Source organism: Macrotis lagotis, chromosome X (genome assembly GCF_037893015.1).
Source record: "Macrotis lagotis isolate mMagLag1 chromosome X, bilby.v1.9.chrom.fasta, whole genome shotgun sequence".
In the NCBI taxonomy this organism is placed as follows: Eukaryota; Metazoa; Chordata; class Mammalia; order Peramelemorphia; family Peramelidae; genus Macrotis; species Macrotis lagotis.
Window position 1 is genome coordinate 53,064,806 of NC_133666.1, and position 26,650 is coordinate 53,091,455.

At 36.5% G+C, this 26,650-nt stretch overlaps 1 protein-coding gene across 2 annotated transcripts in view; it reads right to left on the bottom strand.

The window, feature by feature from the left end:
- RPS6KA6 (ribosomal protein S6 kinase A6) overlaps positions 1-26,650 on the bottom strand; it is a 105,942-nt gene that overhangs the window by 67,146 nt on the left and 12,146 nt on the right. Inside the window, exons 2-3 of one of the 2 annotated variants that reach the window (XM_074208385.1) lie at positions 20,062-20,118; positions 2,989-3,105 (exon numbers count right to left, since the gene is read on the bottom strand). In XM_074208385.1, coding sequence (XP_074064486.1) covers positions 2,989-3,105; positions 20,062-20,103 — 159 coding nt within the window. In that variant the 5' untranslated portion in view covers positions 20,104-20,118. Of the gene's footprint in view, positions 1-2,988; positions 3,109-20,061; positions 20,119-26,650 lie in introns of both variants that reach the window. The other variant, XM_074208384.1, reaches the window with a different exon arrangement.

Consider the following 26,650-nt stretch of genomic DNA (forward strand, 5'->3'; position numbering starts at 1 on the left):
ATATTCTTTGACCACTTAGTTTCTGGTTTTGTGTACATGCCTGTGTATGTGTGTGTATATGTGTGTTTATGCACATGGATGTTAGCTATCCACACAAGATATGCTTAACAAAATAAACAAAAGGATAATACAGCAAACATAATGTTAACTTGTGGGTTTCTAAGTCAATATGTAGTCAACAGGCATCCATTTCTATATGGATTTGATGCCATTACATTGGAAGGTTACTAAGACATTGGGAATATCCAGTTTAACTTGTAAAATAAACTTTTATCTGAGAAATTTGGTACAAGGCATTCTAGAATATTTTGTTCTTATTTTGTCCTCTCCTGGGATTCTTCAGAGTTCTGTGTTTTATCAGGAATTAGTTCAACTCCTTTTTTTAGGATTTAATACTTAATATACTGTGTGTATTGTTATATGCACAGGGTGGATGGGGTATTCAAGCAAGACTAGCAACTCTGGTGAGAGGGCTTGCTGAGTCCTTTTCAAGGCTACTCATTCATCTTTGGTGTCCACCTATTCCTCAACTCTCACCTGTGGCTCCAAGAAGCTGGAGCAGGTATAGTGCCCACAACCCAGTAAAACATCTCAGCAGACAAGCTAAATCCAGTTGAGGGTAACTGACAGGCCTTAAAACTGTTGGTTAGTTAGGAGGATATCTGCCTTAAGTTTGTGAAAACTTCCCCTGGTGGAATGAACAGATGAGAAGAATTTTTTCCAATGGCCATGAAGCAGCTGAAGGAGTTTTGGAAGACTTAAGAGATATTAAAAATGCCAAGGTCAACCACTGCATCGTGGATCATCACTCCTCATCCTGACTTTTGTTCTGCCACTAAACTTTGATGATTCAGGAAGAGAGAGTGAGGCTGGCAACTTTGTATAACTCTGCCTCACTGAAATCCAATTCATAGGAAAGGCAAGACACCACCAAGGGTGTCACTGGTACTCTACAAAAACAAAGAATGGACAAACAACCTAACTTCCATATTCCTCATCTGCTTGGGTCCTACATTTTAAATTGAATTTTCTTCCTCTTGAAACATGTGGTTTTTCAGCCTTTTGTTCCCCCATCACTCACTCTTTTGAGTTCCCTCTTTGATAGTCTGTATGATCCCTGGGGCACAGACTGCAAAATTGTTTTCCACTTCTTCCCTTTTTAGGAGATTCACTTTTCATAATCGTGGTTCCTGTCCTAATCATCTTTTGGTAGGGAACAGATTGACCCCAGCTAAATTTCAATCATCTTTCATTCAGGCCCAGTATAACCACTCTCACTTGCCCCCTGCCCTAGTTTCTTCTCTTGTTGAACAAAATCAGATTTTTTTCAGGATTAGAGTAGCCCAGAGCAGGTATTCTGAGCAGGGGACCTGTAGTGTTGGGATTCCCTAACCTAAGCACTCATACAGTAGGGAGTCTGATTCTTCCCAGTCTTCCTCATTTGTTCAAGTGACTGAGCTGAATCAATGTTTCTGTTTGGTGCGATAGGGTAGTGGACAAATAGAAGCTGGTATAGGCCTCAAAAGTCTCTGCCGCACACAATCCCTATTGCATGCTCCAGGTGTAAGTCTGTGGGTTGATGTGCACTTCTCAAATGAAACGGAAGGTAGTGTGAAAAGGGTGCTGGGAGAACACCTGAAGAATCAGCATTCTTCAGTTTCAACTCATAAGGCTATTACTTTATTGGGATTCTTGTTTTATTGCCTGTCAATTCAGCTCTAATTGCCTTCTGTCTAGAGTAAATCTCTCTCTTTTGGTGGAGTTTTTGAGAGTGAAGAAAGAGTTTGTCTTATTTGGCATCTCAATAGACACATCTGAAGGCTGATTTTTGAACACTGGTATTTAATACTTTCAGGTCTTTAAAAGTATACCCCCTGAAATCAGAAATGAAGTCAATAAAGTTCTCTTTATACAGCCCCACAAATAAGCAGGCACTAAACAAACATTTATATGACAAAATTGATAGATTTTGATACACACACACATATATCTGTATATAGGTTATACATCCAGATATTTCTTCCTTTTCAAGTTTAAACTCTTTGAATGAAGGATCCATTTAACTCATTACCTAGCCCTTTTCATACATTCTGATTAACAAATAATATCTGAGTCATTTCTGTCTTTCACAATCTGGCTCCAACCTATCTTTCCAGGCTCATTGCACACTATAAATGCCATACAATCCAGGCAAACTGGCCTAACTGCTTTCTTTCATATGTGATATCCCATCTTCCACCTCTGAGTCTTTATACAGCCTGTATTCAAGTCAAGTAGTCTGCTCTACCTCCTTACCTCTGACATATAGAAATCTTAGCTTCCTTCAAGGCTCAGGTGAAGTGCTGCTACCAACACCTCTTCCACCCATTTCCAGAGCCTCCCCACCAAATAAAAATGACTTTGTGAGTACACACACACACACACACACACACACACAAACACACACACAAAGTATTTTTTTCTATCTGTAATCAGCTTGTTTTCTTCCAGTAAAAGACAAGATATTTGAAGACAAGTATTTTTACAATTTTGACTTAGCATTAGTAGGAAATACTATCTGGTCCAGAGTGGAACTTGTTGTTTGCCTGTTGAACAGGTCAATCAACATACAAATGTCCCCTAACTCCTGAGATTTTGTTAAGGGAACAAATACAAGAAAGAGAGAGCCAAAATGGGATGCTAGCATGTATAGGGAGGGAGAGAGAGAGGGAAAGGACTATTACAAGAATTCAGTGACTAAGCCAGCAGCGCACTAAATTGGGTAAATTAGAGAAATTAGTGAATATTGGTAAGAGGTGATATATAGATTAATAAAAACAAGGGAAGCTAGAAGAGAAAAAAAGAAGAGGGTAAAAGTATGGTGCTGGCTTGATATGGGTGCCCTTTAGTAAACTTGGAAGTTGGGCGTCCTTCCATATTCCCTGCAGGAATATATAGATTTTGCTTAAGTATCTCAAGTATAAATAAATGAAAAAATAATGCCCTTACCTTTCCAAATGATCCCTGACCAAGAACCTTGAGTAAATCAAACTGAGCAGGATCTGCTTTCTCATAGCCTTCTTTTACATGGTGGGTAATAGGAATTTCTTTAATACTTTCTTCATCCTGCTAAAGGCAATTTTAAACACAACTTTCATTAGAATAACTCTACTTGGTTTCTTATATGAGGAGAAAGATTAAACCCCCTCCCCCTTCATGCACATCAAGTTCTTTTCTTTCACATTACTAATTTGAACACATTTCTATGAGATCACAGGAATCCAAATATAACCACATCTAAGACTATTGCCCAATCTACAACTATAATACTGACCTATGGTGTTCCCCCTAAACACCATCCCAATGCCTCATATCTTTTCCTTTTGAAAGATCTCATGCAAGGACAGCATGTATTCATGTTTTAATGTGCCTTTTTATTGATTTGATGTGTAAAAAGAGTAATAAATAACAGCAGTAGTTGAGTCTCCAATAGGGTCCCTTGACTAGTTTAGAAGTGATTCTGTAGCTATACTTTGAGGAGAATGGAAAGAACTGCATATTAGGAGGAGTGCAAAATATTGTAAACCTCAAACTTAAAAAAAAAAACAGAACAATCAACTCAATTGGTGACAAGAGAAGAAAAAATGCTATAGAGTAGAGGCATAGAAGATGTTGCCTGTGAGCTACATCATTCCCCAATATGTGGCACACAACATTCCTCAATGTGGCCAAAAGGGATAAAGATGCAATTGAGAACTATTTAACAGGGGCGGCTAGGTGATGTAGTGGATAAAGCACCAGCCCTGGAGTCAGGAGTACCTGGGTTCAAATCTGGTCTCAGACACTTAATAATTACCTACCTGTGTGGCCTTGGGCAAGCCACTTAACCCCGTTTGCCTTACAAAAAGAGAGAACTATTTAACAAAATAAATTAGAAATACAATAGAATATAGATGATATTAAGATGTAGTTTTCTAAACAAACATGCCATCTATATGGTCTGGTATCCCCTCTCTCTTTGAATTTGACCTCACTGGTCTAGACAACAAAAACAAGTATATGCCTAGCTAGTTCCAAGCTAAGGTCTGGATAGATGAATACTCTAGCTTCTTTTATCTGGGACAAGCTATAATAGATGGCTCTCCAAGGGATGTTGTACCTGACTGAAGTGTAGAATGCATGGTAGAGAACACTGGAGAAGTAGGAAGACTATAAAGAACTATAAAATTGTCCCTTCCAGATTGGACACTATGATACTTTGATTCTCTGTTCTTATACACTGAGTTTGCTAAAAACAAGGTTATTTAGTGAGTAATTTGGTGAGAAATTTCCTATGCAGACAAGACTGAGACAAAACTCACACAGCCCAACTAAGTCTTCGAGGACTTCTTGAAATATATTTAGAAAAGTTTAGATTAGGAACAGCTAGGTGGCACAGTGGAAAGAGAACCACCTCTGGAGTCAGGAGGACCTGATTCAAGTCTGGTCTCAGACACTTAATTACTTGGCTGTGTGATGTTGGGCAAGTCACATGAACCCCACTGCCTTGCAAAAACAAACAAAAAAAGAAAAGTTTAGATTAATCAACCATGATATTTACTAACTGTGCAGCTACAGTCAAGTCACTTAACCTAAACTTCTATTTCTTCATTTTTAAAATGAGAGGGCTAGATTCAGTGACTTCTATGCTCACCTCCATCTAGCTCTAAATCTATGGCAATATAATTCTAATTAGGATGAATAGAAAAAGGCAGAGTTTTACCTACCAGGTTTCTAGAAAGACATCTGCATGTGGAAAACAGACTATTCTATCCACCATCCAGGTGAGGAATCTCAGACATTTTTTAATTTAAAATTTTTTCCCAATTACAAGTTAAAACAATTTTTAATATTCCTTTTTTTATAAAGTTTTGAGTTCTAAATTCTCTCCTTCTTAGCCCCCTCATTGATAAAGAGAGAGATTTGATATAGGTTATAGACATTTGCAGTGATGCAAATATATTTCCATATTACCTATGTTGTGAAAGAAAACAAACTAAAAAAAACAACAAAAGAGAATTTTTTTTTTTAAAGCAGGCTTCAGTCTGCATTCAGACTGTATCAATTCTTTCTCTAGAGGAAGATAGTGTTTTTCATAAGTATTTTAGAATTGACTCAGATCACTTCATTGCTCAGAATAATTAAGTTGATCATCAAACCATATTGCTGTTTCTGGGTACAATGTTCTCCTTGTTTTACTTATTTCATTTTTTATCAGTTCAAATATGGTTTCTCAGGTTTTTCTGGGAGTATCCTGCTCATTTCTTATAGTAAAATAGTATTTCATCACAACGACTTTGGTCAGTCATTCTCTAATTTATGGGCATTCCCTCAATTTCCAGTTATTTGCCATTCGAAAAAAACTGCTATAAATAATTTTGTACATATAGGTCTTTTTTTTTCTTTTTGGGATACAGATCTATTAGTAGAACTGCTGAGTCAAAAGTTTTATAGCCCTTTAGGCATGGTTCCAAATTGCTCTCCAGAATGGTTGGATCAATTCACAACTCCATTAATAGTGTTTTCCCCTCAACCCCTCCAACATTTATCATTTTCCTCTTCCGACATGTTAGCCAATCTGGTAGGTGTGAGATATTTTAATTTGTATTTTTCTAATCAATAGTGATTTCATGAATTTTTTCACGTGGGTATAGATAGCTTTGCTTAGTTTGTCTGAAAACTTTCCCTTCACATCCTTTGACCATTTGTTAATTGGGGAATGACTTGTATTCTTACAAACTTAACTTAGTGTCAGCAAAGGGACCCCTGTAATCTCCTTCTGACCAGTTATCCATCTCCTTTCATCTATTGGCTGAGAGCTCTGGAAGCCACTGCTGCTGATTCACTTGTACTGGATTGAGCTCAACTATCACTTTTGTGCAAAAGATCTTTTCTGTCAACCTTCTAAGTTGTTTGGGATTGAAAATTGTTTCACCCCATCCTTTTGTGGGTTCTGTAGCTCCAGAATTTATTTTGAGACATTATTTTCAAATTGTATGGAGAAGAATTTGTGAGTGCTCAAGTGAGTCCCTGTCTTTTCTCCACTATATTAAATCTCAGGGTCTTTCCGACTTTTCTCTCCACCTCTTTTTCTCTCTCATCCATCAGGAACCAGACCTTATCATCTCTCCCATTATATCATCTTCTCTCTAGTCACACAGCCACCTCTGATGTAGTATAGAGACAAACTTAAATAAAAAAGGATCTCCTAAATTGAACATAATGAACCCTGTACTAAGCACAGTGACTTAGAAAATCACATATTAACCGTATCTATGTTCTATTGTATTTTTATTTATTTTGTTAAGTATTTCCCAATTTCTGCTGCACTGAGGAATGCTGTAAGTTGACATATTCAGGTTCGACAGCTCTAGTGTAGTTCATGGCAATAATCTCCTAATTGATCTTCCTGCCTTTCAGCTATACCCTCAATCTATTCTATAGAGAGTTTCCAGAATGAGAGTCATGAAGCACAGGTCAGATCTGGCTAAAGAAGCTTCAGGCATTCCTACTGCTTATAGGATATCAACTTAACAGACAATCACGAGCGATAACGTACTCATCTCTTTCCAGGCTGAGTTGAGATCATTCCTCTTAACACATAATGTTTATTGTTTTCTTGGATCTGACTATTTCACTAGGTATCAAATCATGTAAAACTTTTCATGCTTCTCTATATTCTTCAGTCATCCTTTATATGGCATAGTAATACCTCACTGGGGTGGCCAGGTAGCACTGCAGTGGATAGAGCACCAGGTCTGGAGTCAAGAAGACTCATCTCCCTGAGTTCAGTCTGGCCTCAGACACCCCCTAGCTGTGTGATCCTGGGAAAATCACTTCACCCTATCTGCCTCAGATATATAATTCATTTCTAGCACCATACTCACTGTTTTTTAAAAATAATCTACAGAAAAATTGTCATTGCATCATTTCATCCTATTGATGTACAAATGTGTCTAAACCCAAAAGTGCTGTAGTTTCTGTCACTAACAATTAATGAAAATATCATTCAAAGGAAGGTCTTTTTGACACTAATAAATGAGGGATTATAGTCAACTTGACAAATATTTATTAAGTATCTATAAGTGCTAAGTACTTTGCTAGGTACTTGAGACATAGAAATGAAAAACAATGCCAGTTCTCAAATTAACAATCCATAATGAAATAAAAGAAAAGGACACATTTAAAATGAGTTATGTATCCCAATCTACAAAAATGCTCAAAAATTTTTTCCAACTAGAGGACTTCCAAGAGTATTCATTAACTTAACTGGCAAAAATGCAATATGGTTGCTAAAGTCTTTGACAGTGATATCCACAAATTCTATAGGGACATTATTCTGGAATAGAGAGGACTCCTCTCTTGTAGATAATCATCCATTAGAGGTGTCAAACTTAGAGTCACAAAATACCCAGAACAGTCCATGTTAAAATATAAATGGGAACTCTTAAATAAAAATACAGTAAAACATGCATAATATTAATTTGTGATTTGCTTAGTCAATATGTTGTCTGCAGGGATATGTTTCTTTTTAAGTTTGTCACCCCTGCAAGAACTTTGGAATTGGCTATGTAACATGGGAGACACTGGCACAGGACTGCCCAGCAGGGTGTCTGTATCAATGAAGGCACTGTACTCTATGAGCAAAGAAATGCTCAAAAGAAACAAGAGATTTTCAAATTTAGAGACATCTCTACTCCAAATGTTCATGTGGATCATTTGTGACCGACCTATGGTAAAGCCTTCTGAACTCATATTGGTCTGATCAATCACAGTCGATCAAATCATACCTTGACCCCAACATAGTGATGTCATTTTGGTCCTCCTTGAGAATGAAGGACAACAACCAGCCAGCCATCACTGAATTATATAAGTTATTACAATAAAATTAAACTCAGCATCCTAGAGAAGGAAAATCAAAGAAATTCATCAATTCATTCAATTTTATTTAAAATTTTCTGGAATTATATTTCTTCTTTTATATCACTTTTGTTTCCAAATCTACCCCTTCCCCTCTCCCTTAGCCAGAAGACATTCCTTTCAGCAAGGAATGGTAATTAATGAGAAAAAACAAAAAGCAGCTCAGCAAAACTACTTTACAATTAGGGATGGCTAGGTGGCGCAGTGGATAGAGCACTGGCCATGGACTCAGGAGTACCTGAGTTCAAATCCAGCCTCAGATACTTAATAATTACCTAGCTGTCTGGCCTTGGGCAAACCACTTAACCCCATTCATTGCCTTGCAAAAACCTAAAAAAAAAAACTACAACTGAGTCTGATGGTATGTGCAGGGTCCTAAAGTTTCCCATCTATGTGAAGAGAAAGAATTCCATTTCCTTATCTCTTCTTTAGACACAAACACACACACACACACACACACACACACACACACACACATACATATATCATATATGTATGTATATATATGTATATACAATCAACCAGCCCTTCTGCAATAAATATTTGCATTTTATTTTAAAGCAAGGTTATTCTTTCATTTACAAAAAAAAACCCTAATATTAATTGGGGAAGGTATTTCCAAATCTTAGAATTTAATAATAATAACTCACCTTTTTAATAAAATCATCCCACAGAAACCATGGACTGGCTAATGAAAAAGAAATTTTTATTTGGGACTTCCCTGCTTTACAGAATCAAATATGGACCAGGGCCAAGGAAAAATCAAAAGGATTAAAAAGATAGTTTATACAAATAAGGTAAATAGTGACCAAAGAAGCTGTCATACTCATTCTTCCCACAGATCAATCACAAATTGAAAAGGCACTGATTTCTTAATGGTGACAAATATACCCAAACAAAAAAAGATGGAGATATTTCAGAATATATGCTTCAGAACTATGCTTAAAAATCAAATCTGCATTTAGAAAATAGGTGCTATATTTGAAACCTCAAAGAAAGTGAATTTAGCAAGGAAGAGAATGGCAAAGCCGAAATGGGACAGGATGAAGTACAATAAGAAACCCTCTTTGAAAATATAGATTCCACAAACTAATAAGGTACAGTGGCAGAAGAATTTAGCGTAGTATTAACTTTACTCAAAATTTATAGTAAAAATAAAGTTTAAGTAATATTTAAAATTGCCCTCTACCTCCCTCGTGTATTGTTAACATAGAGAAACTTATCTCCCTCTTCTCTTTCCCAAAGCATCAAGAAGGGGCAGCTAGGTGGCACAGTGGATAGAGCACCTGCCCTGGAGTCAGGAGGACCTGAGTTCAAATCCGGCCTCAGACACTTCATAATGACCTAGCTGTGTGGCCTTGGGTGAACCACTTAACTCCACTGCCTTGCAAAAAAAAGCATCAGGAAAGGGTTCATATAAAATAGAGAGTTCGTAATTAGCCTAGGGTCTACATAGACCTTCAAGGGTTCTGTAGATATTATCTCATAAGAGGAGTTTAGTAGTGTATTCTTCTTTAGTTTTTGAGAATAATCTCTAAAATACAGGTATTAATTATAGCCACTCTTAAAATATTTGAAAGACTTTAACTTATAAATCTACCTAGACCAGGTATTTTTCTTTAGCAATTCTTTTTCAGCTAATTCAACATAATTTTCCGAGATTGGGTTAAAATCTCTATTTTAGATTCTCTCAATATAGGTATGTTTCACAGGTCAGTTAATATATATGCACACACACACATTTATATATGCTCCCTTTTATCTTTCTGCTAGATTCTAATTCTGAGAGAATACTAGTCTCTGCAATTTAATTAACTTTTCCTTTATGAGTTTAGATGCCATGTCATTTGGGTGCGCGCGCATGCGCGCGCGCGCGTGTGTGTGTGTGTGTGTGTGTGTGTTTAGTATTGGTGAGGGTGGAAAAGAAAGGGTCAATAAGCTCAGGATGTTCCTCTACATTTCTTCACAGTAAATGGATACCAATGAAACATGGAGTTTCCATGATCCCTTGTTCTTGCTCTATGACTGGTCCATAAACTTTTCCAATCAAAAATCATCTCTGAAGCTATGATCTCTTCTCCTACCCAGCTCTTCGATGATAACATGGAACAGCCCCCTCACAACCAGCATGTGCTTCTCCATTGTCCTTTAGGTGACTCACATTTTTAATTCTTTGGAGACTGACAATATTCTATTAATTTCAGTCACACATCACTAGAAGATTATTAATGTTCAAAAGATGAACTTTCTTTTCAGGGAGAAGTTTGGAGTCATTAAGAACACTGCCCAATTTCCCAAATGCACTCTAACCTACTTTCCTCCTATTTATTTCGAAATCAATAATCAGTTCGCTATATATCCTTTAATTTGTGATTTTATTTGGTATTTATCATGTCACACACCAGCAGACTATTTTTGAAAAAAATCCTCATGCATAGTCAAGAAGGATCTGTATATTCTACACATCTTTTGCATCTCTCATTTCTTTCTCCTAAACTGTTTCCCCACACATTTTCCCATTTTTCTCTCAGCTTATCTTTGTACCAAAGTCACCAAGTATTAAAGTCCACATTGATTTAATTTGGAGTGTCTTCTTAAGTTCTACGTAGACTTACACTAATTCCTTTATTTTCTGCAATGGATGTCACACATAAGTTCTGATTTCTTTCATGATAAACATTTACAATGTACTACAATACAACCAAGTCATGAAATGCTTCTCGAAGTTTTTGGGCAAGATAAAACCAACTCCATTAAGTTTTATTTCCCTCTCTAAGGAGGCCCTCTGAACGACTGTTCTATTTAACTATAACTTCCTACAGTCTTCTGGTTTCAAAGAGAATGGCCATACTGATATGAATCTGTTTCTCTACTAATCTATCTACTTAGTCACTGGACAAGGAGATCACATTTAGAGTACTAACTGCTAAGTAAATCTTTATATATGGTTTAAAAAGAGCATGATTCTTAGCAAATATTGCTCCTATTCTACCACCCAGAACCTTGTGCTACAGAAGAGGAAGGGGGCTACACAGAAAACTGAAGGCCATTTTGTATTTTTCTTTGATGAGTCACCATCAAAAAATCATCACCAAGTGGTCAGCCTACCGGAGAGAGTCTCTCCATATTTAGCTAGCTAGTCTTCAAATACCAGTCTGTTGTAGGGACTGAACATGAGGCCATTCCAACATAGTAGAGTCTGCTAGAATTTGTGCTCTGCTGGTATATGGCTACATAAACCACTGAAATTTCCTGCATTTAATGGATTTAGTAGATGTTACCCAAAGGTTCTTAGAGATCTTTTAGGGTAACATATAACTATATTGACTTCCTACTTTATGGGATCTCAAAAGTAAATTCTACCAGTGGGGCCAAGAGCTATACAATTCTGCCTGTAATGCAATCTCAAGACAACTTTATCCAATGCTGCCAACTCCATATTACTTCCAAAGAAGTTCTAAGCCAATAAAATTAGGTAATAGCTATGTGCTTGAAAATGAAAGTTTCAAATGAATTTCTGGTTGAACACATCTAATTAATGCACCTGGCAGAGAGCTAGAAAATATAATTCGATAAATAAAATGTTACCTTAGAATCAATGTTTTAGTATTTCATCATTCACAAAGACCCCTTAAACTTTTAATGATCCCTACATGGTCTGATCCAGGGCAGAGTTTGACTAGCTCCTCTCTGGTCTGATCTATACAATTTCCTGACATGAGTTTGGAACTGAACAATAGAATCCTGTCAGACTCAACCTCGATCAGCCATTTGGGAAGCTCTGTTGGTTCAGAGGGACAGAACTGTAAGCCTGCCCCTCCTTTGGTCTGGAATTCCTACCCTAGTTAATTCTCTGAAGACTGGACTAGATGCTGAAACTGAGACCCCATTCTACCCCTGATGTCTGAACCTTACCACTGCTGTTTGCTTATCCTACCACCACTGAAGGCAGGTCCTCTTTTTAGTCTGTTCTGTAACTGTGATCTAAAACTAAGTAATGGCAATAGAGCTGCTCATTAACATGTGTCCCCCATCCCAATACTCAGTCTAGGTCTAGGCACCCCATAAGATTCTCTGGCCTCTTATTGCCCTAGCCTCATAGCCTCTCTCCTTGTCATTGGAGTGATCTCAGGGCAATGAGCTCTTGGCCCAGCTAACTTGTTTGTTTTCCTGTGCAGATTTGCACTGCACAAATTATTCGCTGTGACTTGTTCTTGATTTCCCATCAGAATTCAATCTGTTTTTAGGATCTGATTTTTAGATCTGGTTTGAGGACTTTGGTTTTTAGTTGCTTTTTGGGGCGGGGGGAGAAGGGGCTCTCTGCACTGCTTTGTGCACATGTAGAGACTAAGGCTCAAAGTGGGCAAGTGTCTTGCAAGAGTCTCCTAAGTGGTCTCCCTGCCTCTAGCCTCTCACCACTGATCTATCCTCCACTCAGCAGCCAAAATGATTTTTCTTAAGTGCAGATTCGATCATTTTACCTCCCCTACTCAATCAACTTCAGTGGTTCCTCATTGCCTCTAAAATAAAACATGAACTCTTCTGTTTACCTTTGAAAGCCGTTCATAAACTGTCCCCAAGACATTTTCCCAGTCTTGTTAGGATATGACTTCCATTCTGTGACACAGACTTCTCTGGTCTGATCCATACAAGTGGCCTCCACTCTATTCTTCATATATGACACGCATCTTCTCTCTTCATACTTTTGTACTGGCTATCTCTTAGGCCCAGAATGCATCACTCCTTCCCTCTGACTCATAGAATTCCTCTTTTCCTTCAAGTTGCAGCTAAAACCACTCTCTATATAAAGTTTTTCCTAATCTGTCAATTACTAGTACCCTTCTTCCCAAAGCATTATGTTTATTCTTCTTTCCATTTATTCTGTATGCATTAATTATTGACTTTATGCCTTCCCATTAGAGTGTAAGCACCTTAAGAACAGTGAATTTTATTCTTTGTATTCATATTTGTAACCCCAGCACAGTAACTGTAGTAGGCCTTTAGTAAATGCTTACTGACTAATTGTCCAAGGTTACATACAATTTTGATGGCATGGGCAGAAAGAGAACTCAGGTTTGACTCCCAATCCAATGTCCTATTATATTATAATTTCACATAGCAATGAATATCCCTGTAATTTTGAACAGAAAGCAGTGAAATGTGCCTAATATTTTTTATTCCAAATCCCTCAAAAATCAATTTCTGAAAAAAAAGAGAAAATATGAGAATCCATCTATATAATATTTAGACCTTCATTTCTATCAACCTGACTCCGTAGAAACATTCTGGATGTTTCACAAAAGAAGCAAGAGACCATACGTGACCAAATACCTAGTAATGAAACCATGGAGTCCAGGAAAGAGACAAAGTGTAACTAAAACAAAAGAAGGAAGAAACAAAAACTAAAAATGATAAATTTTTTAATAACTAAGAAGTTACTGGTTTTCATAATATAGTATAATGATCAGTTTATTTCCTTGTAGTAAATATGCAAATAAAAACCTAATACAACTTATATTAATGTCAAAACAATATATTACAAAACTTGAAAATAATAAGTTTTTCAAGCAATAAACATAATTTGTGCTAAAACTACAAGAAATTTCATTTAGTCAAGTTATATAAGTATGTGTCAGAAAGCAATATTTTTGGTGTGATATGTAGTACTGACTCATAAAACTCAATATACTTAATTGCTCTTTTTCAGTTCGGTGATTTTTTTTAAAACCAAGATACCAAAGGCATCCTAAAACAACCATCTAAGTTTCATGCTGTGACATTAAGTATCAAAGAAAGAATGGTCAAGTGGTAACCCAAACTGCTTTCAAGGAGTACACTGAGGTTATATTTAGCTCCTCTATCATAGTGGATTTATTACCCCCCTCCCCACTCCCCTCCTTGAGGATTTACAAGCTTTAGGACAAGTTTATTCAGGAACAGGGGAATTTTCTATAGTCAATTAAAAATAAAGAATTCTGAGGTTAGAAAATACAAATCTCAGGCTGCATAAACTAGAAATAACATAGTATTTGTCCTAAAGCTAAGAATAGAAGTGGTATTTTAAGCAGGAAATAGAAATACAGAAAGTAAATAGAATGAAAAACCACACATGAGAAACTGAACAGATCAAGAGAGGAAGAAAAGAGGCAGAACAATATGGTTACTGCTCAGCAGAATGGGAAGACAGTCAACAAATAACTCACAGTTCTCATTCGTAAGCAACAAAGGGTCCTTCAGAAGGGATTTAACTGGTTTTGCTGCCCCTATCATGTACTTTCACCATCAAAGATACAACATATGGCATAACAGATTTAAATCCATTCTACTAACAGAAGTCTCTGACACATACTGACTATATGATCCTAGACAAGTTACTGAACCTCTCAGTGCCTCCAAGCAACACTACAGATATCTTGCCTGGCTCAGGACATGGCAGAATAGAGGTGAAACAACAGTACACCTAGAAAGGGGAGGAAGACATCTTTGGTCTGGGCCTCCTCCTTAAATTGGGAATTCTGAGAAGCACCAGTCTCAAGGGTGAAGAGGACTTGCAAAATGTGAGGAGTTCTGGCACAGAGGGTATGTGCAGAATAAAGAGTTTTCTATATAGTATGGTCCAGAAAAGTCTTAGAAAGATAAGGTAGCAGCACAGTCTGGAGAGGAACATCTTGGGCCTTCACTGCTTCCTTAAATTTGAGACTCAGGGAGGAATCAGTCAATCAAAAAGTTAGGCCTCAGTGTCAGACACTTACCACATCCAAAATACCACTGTGGAAAAGATGTTTCTAAAAGGATAAAAGCATGATTGGTAATAAGGGTCCCAAATTTCAAACTTCTTTAAAATATTTTTCCTGGACCTAGAATTTTAGTGTAGGAAGCTCTCAAATCCTATTGAAGTACACCTGCAACTTAAGAGTATGAGAACTCTGAGGCCTTGGGCAAAAAAGCAACTTGTACAGAATCATAAAGCTAGCATATATCAGAGGGAAGACCTGATCTCATCTCTTCGGACTTCCACTACACCATCCATCCTTGAATTCAAGTACATTGCCTTTTAAAAATGTACAGTTCTAGATTACATCTGACATTTCTGAACACAGATCTAAGTTTTGAAAGATGAAAGGTATCAATCTAGCCAAAACATTGTTTTTCAGCATGAACTGTGTTGCTGAACTGCAGAATGTTATCTACGTTTGCCTGCTCTGCCCTCCATGGCATCAGCGTTCAGCTCTCTATCTAACTCCAAGGTTAAGGAATCAGAACTTCTGCAAGGATCAGGATGCAAGAAGACTAGGAAGTACAGAGGGGGTGGTGGGGGGAGTCAATATTTTAATAAGGAGCCCAAGTTTTATAAAGCAAGAATCTTTGACAGTAAAGTTTTGCAGCTAGGTTCATAGGATCACAGTTGGAAAACTGATTGAGAAAACAGTACTCACCTAGTATTAATGAAATACAAAAATTTAATTGATAACTCAGTTTTCTTAAGAAATTACTATGATTTTGGCATTTTAAAAAGTCCACTGTCAAAGCATAAAGCTTTTGACAAATAAGATAAAAGCCACATAAATCAGCAAATCACTAAGTATTATCCATAAAAGACAAACTAACATGTTTTACCCTGGCAACTACATTAAAAAAAAAAAAACTTACATCAGTTACCATTGCCACAAAAGCAGCATATCAAATAACAGGTGAGTGGATATAACTACAAAAACATCTCATTTGTTATCAGATGGTTTCCTTATTTCATCAACTAAGAAAGAAAAGCAATATGACATTTCCTCCTCTAACATTTGTAAATCTCCAATCATTAAATGGAAGAAGCAAAAGGTGGATGAGGTGAAATATGATATTTCTTTATGATAAAGCAGCTTTTTTAGTTAATTAACAAAGACTTTTAGCTCATCACTTACCAAAATGGGAAGACATAGCTGAGTATTTAATAGTGGTAAATCTAGCATAGAGGACTGTGAACTTACTTTAAAAATTTGTTAATAGTCTTTTGATAATAGTCTTTCAATAGAATTGATTTCTTTTTCAATGCAATGTATTTTCATATGTACATTTGAAAGCATCATAAAAGCTTCATAAGACTTCCAAAGGGATCCATGACACAAAAACTGTTCAAAACCCCTGGTCTAGATGTATCAAGGGTACTTTATGCTGCATTTCAACCTGGCTAGTCATATGCTCAAAAAGATAAAATGTTAAAACATCTAATGCAGTAAGGAAAGCTTTTCTAAGCAACCATATTAATCTACAAAATTAACAAAGGAAGATAGAATGAACAGTTTAACTAAAATAATCAATCATGGAGCTGAAAAGACTATAAAGCAGTATTAGATTGCAGAAGCACAAAAGTTCACATTCCCAGAACAGTCTGGAATACTGCTGAAAGCCTACGTGACACAGCAGGAGACTATTATCATTAGCAGTTGAGATACCAATCAGCAGCATTAGCACAGAAAAGAATAAATGTAGAGTGGAAATTATTCAATAAAAGGTAAAAAATCCTATTTATTAGGCTATCCCACCAGTTTAGAATTTTGATAAAGCAAATTAATATTTAAACTGAGACCCCCAAATTAAAAGGTTAAACGGCCAGACATTGTCTCTCTCCTGTCCCCTGCTGACAAGAGAAAACCACCAATTCTTTCGTCTCTCTAGAGTTCTGTTCTTCTATCCCTGATTCCCTAGTGTGACTTGGAATGAGTCCCTTCACCTCTTTGGCCCTCAGCTGACTGCTCAAATATCTTTGGGCTTTGGCACACTGTAATTTCTCTGATTTTGTTGTGGTTCAAAGCATCTGTGAATTTAAATCAATGCACCATTTATTAATTGCCCATTATGGGCATTGTCCTATGCAACTGAGACAAGACACAGTATTTTTCCCTGTAGGAGTTTAGATTCTAGTAGGAGTGACAAGATGCATACAGAAATAAGTCATGATATAAATGCAGAGCTATTGAGAATGGGGTGACCAATACAAGAAGGAAGAAATCATGGACATGGGGGAAAGTTTTACTGAAGACCGAAAGGAGAAAAGATGAGCAGGGATATGAGTGGACCATTCAAGGATCAGAGAACAGAACATGCAAAGAAACAGGAGAGAGGAAGATAGGAACAAAACAGGATTGACCAGTAGTCCTAGTTTTGGATAAAAGAGAGCTGTGGTTCAACATGCTAATTAAGATGATTTTAGAAGTCAGGTAAAGGATGGACTGAAGAGAAAAAGCAGTCAGATCAGTTGGGAGGCTATTACTAATACTCCAAGAGAAAGGTAAATAAGGGCCTGAACTAGGGTGGCAGCAGTAGGAGTTGTTACTACTGTGTTGTTCATTCCAGTTTTTGTTTACCCAATCCCTTTGTTGAAACCTGAGCTCCAAATACATAACTACCCCTCCACCCTTCCAGACCATAAACATCAAGAGCATTCCCTTTGCTTATTACCACATTATACTTAAGATAACTAAGACAATCTTCTAGTTTGTCCTGTTTATTTCTTTATGTTTCCCAGAAATAGATAAACAAAAAAGCACATTAATATTGTTCTTAGCTCAAGTTACATAATATGTTTTAGATAACTTTAATTTTTAGTTTATTCACACATAAATGAAATCAAAGCAAGGTTAAGAATAGTAATAAAAGTATTTGTAAAATCATAAACTTAAAAAAAAAGCTAAAATGTCAACATTTTTACTTTTATTTTTACTAGAACTGAATGGTCACAAGATTAGCAGTTGGCAAATTTTTACAAATGTACATTTCAAAGAAGAATCATGCTTCTTAACTTTAATATTTTAAGAACCTATGATTCAATTAATTTCAGTAATTTTTTCATTGACAGACCAGAACCATTCAACATCTTAGTACATCATCTTCATGACTTGCTATGGACAAAGCAAAGATTTGGCCTGGTGGCCAATCTTCTAGTGATAAGCCTTTCCCGAATTAGCCAGATTGCTCTTCAGATGACAGATATATGCTTTGCATCTTTTAAGCTTGGTAGGGCTCTTATAGTACACTCTGCTGGAACATTCTTCAAGAATCCAGTTTTGCTTTCATGCTATGATGGAATGCTGAAGCATTGGCTACAACTTTATATGAATCGTTCTACTAGTTCCCATCAGAGAAAGACATTTGCAAATTGCCTCCATGAAAACGAAAAATAAGAATTCTAGCATCAAAGTTGATTTTTGTCCTCATATAATCTTGAAACTGTGGGTTCTTTACTACATCTTGCTTCTGAACTATAAATTATCTGAATAAAGACAACACAGGGAAAGAATGCTGTACAATGGGAAAAAATGGTAGATTTGGAGTCAGAAGACCTTGACTCCCTCACTTTCTAATCAAATTATTCTTTGCTGGATCCAAGTTTCCTCATCTATAAAATAAGATTCATTACAGTTATAAATCTATGATCTCATGAATATGTCATATACAGAAACTAAAACTTCACAGGAATGATAACTGACAATACACAGTGTTTTGAAGTTTGCTAAATGTTCTATGTTCATAATCCTACTTAAGCTAGTTCTAATCTGAAATGCAGACTCTCACCACATGAAGACTATCCTATGGATCTTAAATACAGTATCATGTTTTAAACTAACTCTCTGGAAGAAAAGCAATCTGTATAGGCTTCACACAGGGACCTCATAGCTAGGGTAACTTCATAATGCTGTTCTCCTTTTGTTTAAGAAAGAGAATGGCAAGAGAAAGCAATAGAAACTCTTAGCAAAAGGCCTCAGGGGCATCCACAACAACATTGGAATTCTAGTGCCACAAGTAGTGGTATCCCCTCACTAGAGATCTTCCAGCAAAAACTGGATTACCAATGTGCTAAAGGGAATATCTCATTGGGAATAGATTGGATTTGAAAACCTTTAATGAGGTTCCTTCAAATATTGAGATTCTGCAAAAGTGCCCAATGAAGCACCAGTATTTATTTGTATTTCTCAATCTGTTCAGTTTTGGAAATGTCTAGTTGTTCCACAGAAACACAGATAATGGAACATCATCAACTCCAATTTGAGGCAACATTTTCTCTAATAAACACACACACAGACACAGAGACAAACAGACACATATACACACCCTTACAGCGGCAAGATAAAATATAAGACAAGGAATATAGTTTCCTACTTAGACAAGGAATAGAGGAGTATTTATCTTTTAAAATAAGTTAAGCAAGAAACTACTGAAGTTATGAAACTTAACTGATATCAATTTGAGGTTAAAAATAAATATTTCTACCACTCTTTAAAACAGATCTCAGGCTAATACTAAATTAGAATCCAAAAGGTTTTAATGTCTAAAATACGAATACAGTTCCACTTTTCTGTAGGATAAGCTGTTTTGCTTTCACTGCAACAACCCTAGAAAAATAGATTCAGCCTGAGAGGTTAGAACTGGATTTTTAAAAACTTTTTTTAAAATCACCATTCATGAAATGTTAAAAAACCTAGTGGAAGACCTAGCACACATCAGATTGATCTCCTGTGGAGAATTTCTGGGAGGATATGGCCAAGGTCACAGGGATGACAAGTTTAGAGCCGAAAAGGACCTGAGAAACCAGCTGGTTTAACCCTTATGTTTTACATATGAAGAAGTGGGGGTCCAGAGAGTCAAGTTAACTTGCCTGAGATCAGAATGTCAGAAAGTGTCAGAGTCAGGGCTCAAAATGAGCTCCTCTAACCCCAGAACCATGAGATCAAGAGGGGATGTAAGTTGTTCCACTGGCAAGAATGGCCACCTCAGTGGATTCTTGACCTCATCCAAATATCAAAGTAATTATAGTAGAAAGTTTTAATTCTACACAAGAGAAAGTCAGAAGATACTCTGAAATAAGAGAACCTAGGGTAACACAGTGGATAGAGCCCTGACCCTGGAGTCAGGAGGATCAAGGTCAAATTCAGCCTCAGACACTTACTAAGTACCTAACTGTGTGACCTTAGGCAAGTCACTTAATCTCATAGCCTTAAATAAAAATTTAAAAAAAGAAAAATAAATAAAAGAACCTAAACAGGCTAATGTTAGGCCTATTTTACCAATTTAGAAAAAATCTAAGTGCAAAAGTTTTTGAGAAAAGTAAAAACTTGAGTCATCAAAAATACTTACATGGTAGGAATATGGTTCCCCTTCTTCCATTGGCTCAATCATTTTAAGACCATTCAGCTGAAAAAGATATTTTTACAAATTGAAGTTTCATAGTATTAATTTAAAAATAAAATCCACTTAGAACAAAGATATAATTCTCAAAGGTACCACATTTTACAACTTAAGGAGATTAATATCTATTAAAGCATAAACAAAAGGACATAGTTAAATTATTATGATACAAGCAATGCTAGGAGAACTGATTTCAATGACCTTATAGTACATTTCAATTCATATTGTACAGATCTTCCTACAATATGTAATAACTAATTAGAAATGTGACTTAGGTTGTGCGATTTACAGCAAGATGGAGTTTTTTCAAATAAGTAATTACTTATTAGGTTCTATTCAAGATTGCCACTAGCCAAATACCTGATGAGAAAACTAAAGAGGAAAATTTGCCACAGAATGTATCTATTCTATGGTATATTCAAAAGAAATTAGGTTAGGAAGAGTTTAAACACTTAAACTAGTCTGTATTCCACACTTTTCACTTTCTTCAATTATCTGTTATGATAATATACCTAACATAGCATAGGAAACAGAAATGCCTGGCCATGTTACAAAACTGTTTAAGTAAACAAGGCTTTATCTAAGGTCTAAAAGACACAAAGCTCTTTATTTCTGAGAATTTAACAGATGATAACAGTAACATAAAGTCTGAAAAATGAGACACCTCACAGTGACTCTGACCTAAGGGAAGCTATTTGCCAGAAAAATTATTTTCTATATTTACTAAATGTCTTATGTTCTAAAGGATTCAAGGCCTAATATAAACCAAGAAAGGTTTAACACTCACTGTGAATGATTTTATTCTGTTACCTTTAAAACAAAACCAAATCTGAAGGGTGATTTGTACTACAGAAACTCTCACTATACAAAGAGACTAACTAGACACTTCCAGGTTTGAACTACCATATCTCCTTTTAGCATACCGTGGCAAACCAAAGGCAAAGTAGATAATTTATTCAATTCATCATAGTAATTAGAGAGAAAATTTCAAAGCAATTATCACAACACCAGTACCTCTGTGTGTTTTTATATACTTTCTTCAGTAAAAAGATAAAATTTAAAAAATATGTCTAATATATTGTCCCATTTCTTCCTTACCCACCTTCCAAATAGAATAAGAAATGTTTTGGCCCACAAAGTATAATTTCAAATGAGTCTTTTTGAAAAAAAAGATTTCAAATTTTACTAAAAGGTTGCCTAAAGGTAAACAAACTCAATATTAATATTCCCTCTAAACTTCTGCATTACCATTCTTACAGAAGCTGGCACAAAACACATTTAATTAAAAGATTTGATTATCATTAATGAATCACCTATACTAGACTATGAGGGATGCAGAGGAAGGTGATAAGTTCCTACTTCATCCACAAATCTTAGCAGAAAGGGGAATCCCTCAGCAATTTGATCCAGATATAACAACATCTTACCAGCTTTGATTTTTTTAGGGTTTTTTTTTGTTTAGTTTTTTTTTTTGCAAGGCAAATGGGGTTAAGTGGCTTGCCCAAGGCCACACAGCTAGGTAATTATTAAGTGTCTGAGACCGGATTTGAACCCAGGTACTCCTGACTCCAGGGCCAGTGCTTTATCCACTATGCCACCTACCTGCCCCTCAGCTTTGATTAACAATGGAATTCTTTTTCAGGTATGATTTAGACTTAAAAATGGCCAGTGAGGTCCCTTCCAGTTCTGAAATTTTGACTTGTGTGAAACTATAAATAAAAGGTCCAGATAATTAAATTTGTTTTATATAATCAACTCTCTTTCCTACCCACAGGAAGGGGGGGACAATATTGCTTTCTTTTCTGTTGATGTAACTCCAACTGTCCTGTTCTCCAAACCCAGTGTTGACTTACTCAACATGAAGCTGCAATCCTAAATAACAGGAGGAAAATGAAATCAGCGATTTAAGAAGATCACCAGATCCTGGGATCATGTATTAACTACCAAAAAATCCCCTGTTAAATCAAAGCACTTACTTTCATTCTATCTACCCTCAAAAGATATGTGCCTGTCAACACTAGAAATTGTATAGAATACTATATTGGATAAAGGGAGGGGTATGGAGATTTTATCTCCATTAAAGAGAATTTAAATCTAGGTGATGGGACCTTCCTTTAAAACACACACACACACACACACACACACACACACACACACACACACACACACACCTATGCAGCAATATATAAACAAATACAACTGACCACAAAATTCCTGCAGCAATATATAAACAAATACAATTGACCACAAAATTCCTGAGAGGAATCAGAGTAAAGGTATCAGAGCTAGTTGAGGGTAATAAAGGAAAGTCTCCAGCATGATTTTGTAGGAAGGGAAGTTATGTAGAGTGGCAAAGGAGAACCAGAGTGAATTATAAGAGTATAAGCAATATCCAAGGGGCAGAATGAGGCAAGGGCCAACAGAGTTCAAGACTATGACAAAGAAAGGGAAGAGCAACTCTGCTCAATCCAAAACTTGAAAGAGAATTCCATCAAGGTCCTAACTTAGGAGAAATTAGAACAGAAGTGAAAGAAGGAAAATATTCACCTAGAAAATAGGAAGAAATTGAATATTTTTCAGGCTACTACAACTTCAGGAGTTGAAAATGTGACTTTTTTTTTACTTCAAGGAAAGTAATCATTAAATGGCATATTCTTATTAAAGATTCTGGCCAAAGGAATTTCTGTATACTTTCTTCTGGACCAGTATTGTACAAGGTATAAAAGAAAATACATAAATAAATAACAGCTTATGCTTTCAGGGAACTTAGAATCTGTAGCAGACAAAATATATTCAATATTACATTATAATTATTCATAAGTAATAGCTGCTATAAGAAAGGTGGTATACCAGGTAGTAACAGGAATCCAGAAGAGAACTCCTCTCTAGTTTAGGGACGAAACGAAAAAGAGTGAAGACAAGAAAGAATACAAAAATGAGGAAAGGCTTCTTTGAAAGTATGATGATATTTGAACTAGGCCTAGAATGTCTGAGACAAAATTTCAACATGTGGTGATGGGGGGAAGAGTAAACAGATGGACGTAGGAAAAAATAGGTTGTATTTAGAGTAAATCGAACATAGTCCAGTTCAGTTAGAGTGCAAATTACAAGTAGGAGACTAATGGGCAATAAGAACAGAAAAAGTAGGGAGTTACTTAAAGATTTTTTTGAGCAACAGAATGGAATGGTCAGAATTCTATATTGGGGGATTAAAGCTGACAGTACATATGTAGAGCAAATTGGAGTGGAGAAAGATTAGAGACAAGAAGACTAATTAGAAAGTTATGCAACAGAGGAGGCAAGAAATAATGAGGACCAGAAGTAGAGTGGTGACTCTAAGAATGAAATGAAGGGAATGGATGAAGATGTCAGATAGTGTACAGTTTAGAATTAATAAGTATATGGAGATTAAAAAAGAGGAAGAACACCCATGGAATTTCTGAGTGGAAATTTCAGATTGGCCATCAAGAACAACAACCAACATGCAGAAAAGAATCTCCACCAGTAAGTGGGCATTCAACCTCTACTTGAAGACTTCTGATGAGGGAAGAAGGTACAACCCACCTAACAGGGAAACTAACTGTTAGAAGCTTTTAATTTGTTGCCAGGCCTAAATTTATCTCTTTGTAATCCGTGGTTCCTGGTTATGCCACCTAGGACCAAAAAGAACAAATTGTAATGTCTCTTCCATATGATAGTCCTTCAAATACTTGAAGACAACTATTATGTCTCTGAGTCTTCTCTTTTCTAGAGTATTCCTGATTCTTTGAAGCAATCGTGATGTGACATGGACTCAAGATCCTTCACGGACATTCTCTATCTACACTTCCTAGATTGTGGCACCCAGAGCTGAACATGAATTGCTCAATAATGTCTAACCAAAACAAAGCACAAAAAGACTATCACTTAACTGTAACATTACCTCCTCAGTTCTAAAAACTGTGCCTACTTTGACTATAGAGTGGAAAGAATGCTGAATTTGGAACAATGGGACCTTGTTTCCGATCCCATCTCAACTACTTACTACTACTGATGTATGGCCTCGAACAACCCATTTGAGCTATCTGGATCTTAACTTCCTCAGCTGAAAAATAAGGGATTTCTTCTTTTTGGCTTTTGTAGTTCCATCTCTAAATCTATGGTCCAGTGATTCTATATGGAATGATGAACTGATTGGTCATGAATCCTCTGGCATGTTTTATATAAGAGGAAAGAACAGGCAAGTTAGGTGAAATGTTCTCAAGAAGCAGATGCCAGTGAAAAGCAAGTTGAGACACCCCCACAACAAATGGGCTCAAACTGAAAAGAATAAAGCTTAGCCAAGTGGATTGTTGGTTTCCTGAAAAATTGCAATTAAAGTAAAGATAAAAGTAGTGATGCATTGTGATAAGAAATTTCCCCAGGGGCGGCTAGGTGGCACAGTGGATAAAGCACCGGCCTTGGAGTCAGGAGTACCTGGGTTCAAGTCCGGTCTCAGACACTTAATAATTACCTAGCTGTGTGGCCTTGGGCAAGCCACTTAACCCTGTTTGCCTTGCAAAAAAAAAAAAAAAAAGAAATTTCCCAGTAATGTATTATGGGTGACAAAGTTATAGAAAACATAATACAAGCAAATAGAATAATGGTTAAGCCTACCCAAAGCAATAATAACATTATGTACAATATCCATTATATGTATAGGCAGGGTAGGAGCAGCTCGATGGTACAGAGGGTAGTATGCCAGCCCTGAAGTCAGGAGGGCCTGAGTTCAAATAAAGCCTCAAACACTTACTAGTTGTGTAGCCATGGGCAAGTCACACTTACTTCCTGTGTAACCTTGAGCAAGTAACCTGATTGCCTCACATCCAGGGCCATCTCCAGTCATCCTGATTTCCTATCTTACCACTGGACCCAGATGACTCCAGAGGAGAAAGTGAGGCTGATGTCTTAGCGGAACACTTCCTCACTCAAATCCAATCCATGCACATGTCATGGTATCACCTCCCGGGTATCATAGCCTTCTTCAAGAATAAAGGACAAACATCATTATAATTATCATAGGGTGATCAACTGTAGGTGTCAATTGTGAGGACACAGAAGAAACATGTATTAAAGATATTTGAAGGAGAGGAAGAAAATCAAGGCATGGAGGTGATTATGACTTTTTTAAAAAGGAAGATCGTCAAGGCAAGGACTTGATTAAGACTTTTTTAAAAAAGGGAAGAAAGACTATAAAAACTAGGGGCTTTGAGACATACTTTCCCACTTAAATACTTTTAGGGAAATAATCCACAGGTGCACCCACGGCATCCTTAGCTGAGGAAATAGGTCACTTAACTGAGGAAATAGGTCGCTTCTTCCAAGCAGCATTATAGAAGAGAGTAGTTTTTTATCATCCAGCAAGTGATTGAAAGATGTCAAGAAGATAAGACCCCACCTGTACTTAATGGGTTCTGGACTTTAAAAAAGTATTTGACTCATGCCTAGGTGACTAGAAGGCTTTGACAGAAATAGGAAAATCAGAATGAGCACAGAGACATTGAATAAATAAATGTGGGCTGAAAAGGTTTTGAGGGAAGCCAAATAGTGAGTTAAATTTTGACCCAAGTTGAGAACAGAAAAATCTAGGTGTAGATGTCTACTCAGTATTCAAAAATGCAGGTAAGAATGAAGATGGAGAGAATGAGACCTCCAAGGTAAAACAAGTTCTGAATGCGAACAGCCAATTAGTAGTCATTTCTAGAAGACAACACCAGATGACCTAACTTTTACTTGATCATGAATATCTACATCATCTACTATAATAAAAATAACTCTCTCTCAAATACTCAAATATATCTGTGATCAACTTGAGAGTTACTTCAAACAATGAAGAACACAACACATCCATGCCTGAGCATCCTACATGATTGTTGTACACATCCTCCCAGAAGTTTGTCACAAAGGACCCACCCAAAGTGTTGATGACTTTTGCTTTTTTCTCAACATAACAAGGACACCTATAAATTCCTTACTTTCACCAAGTGACCAATCTATCTTCCTTCTCTTCCTAACCTATAATTTCTTTATAACACTTTTGTAGTTATCTATGGCAGCCTCCTCATACTTATTTTTCTGTGTGATGCCCATCTTTAGTTCTTTGGAGGCAAGGTATTGTGACACTTGTAAGATGTTTATATTGAAAAACTAAGCATTTACTGTTATGAAAAGCTTGGTGTCGGTACTAGTACTTTGCAATTTCCTGAAAGAAATCAAATTTGCACTCCCCCCCCATCTAGTATGGCCCCAGTTCACTGACTATCTGTATCATCTGTTCCAAATATATACATTGTTAGAAAGCTCTAGAATCGTGCTGGGCAATTGACAGCCTTCATTCATTTTTTTCCTTTTCTCTGGGCATGGAAAGACCAACCAGACTCCTCTGAACGATTGCAGGTCTCTTCTAATAGGCTCTGCAAGATCAATATAACATCATTTCAAAGTCATAGACATAATGTGACTATAAAGTAATGACACTACTTTCCATAAGGCAAACATCAACATCTATTTCACTGTTTTA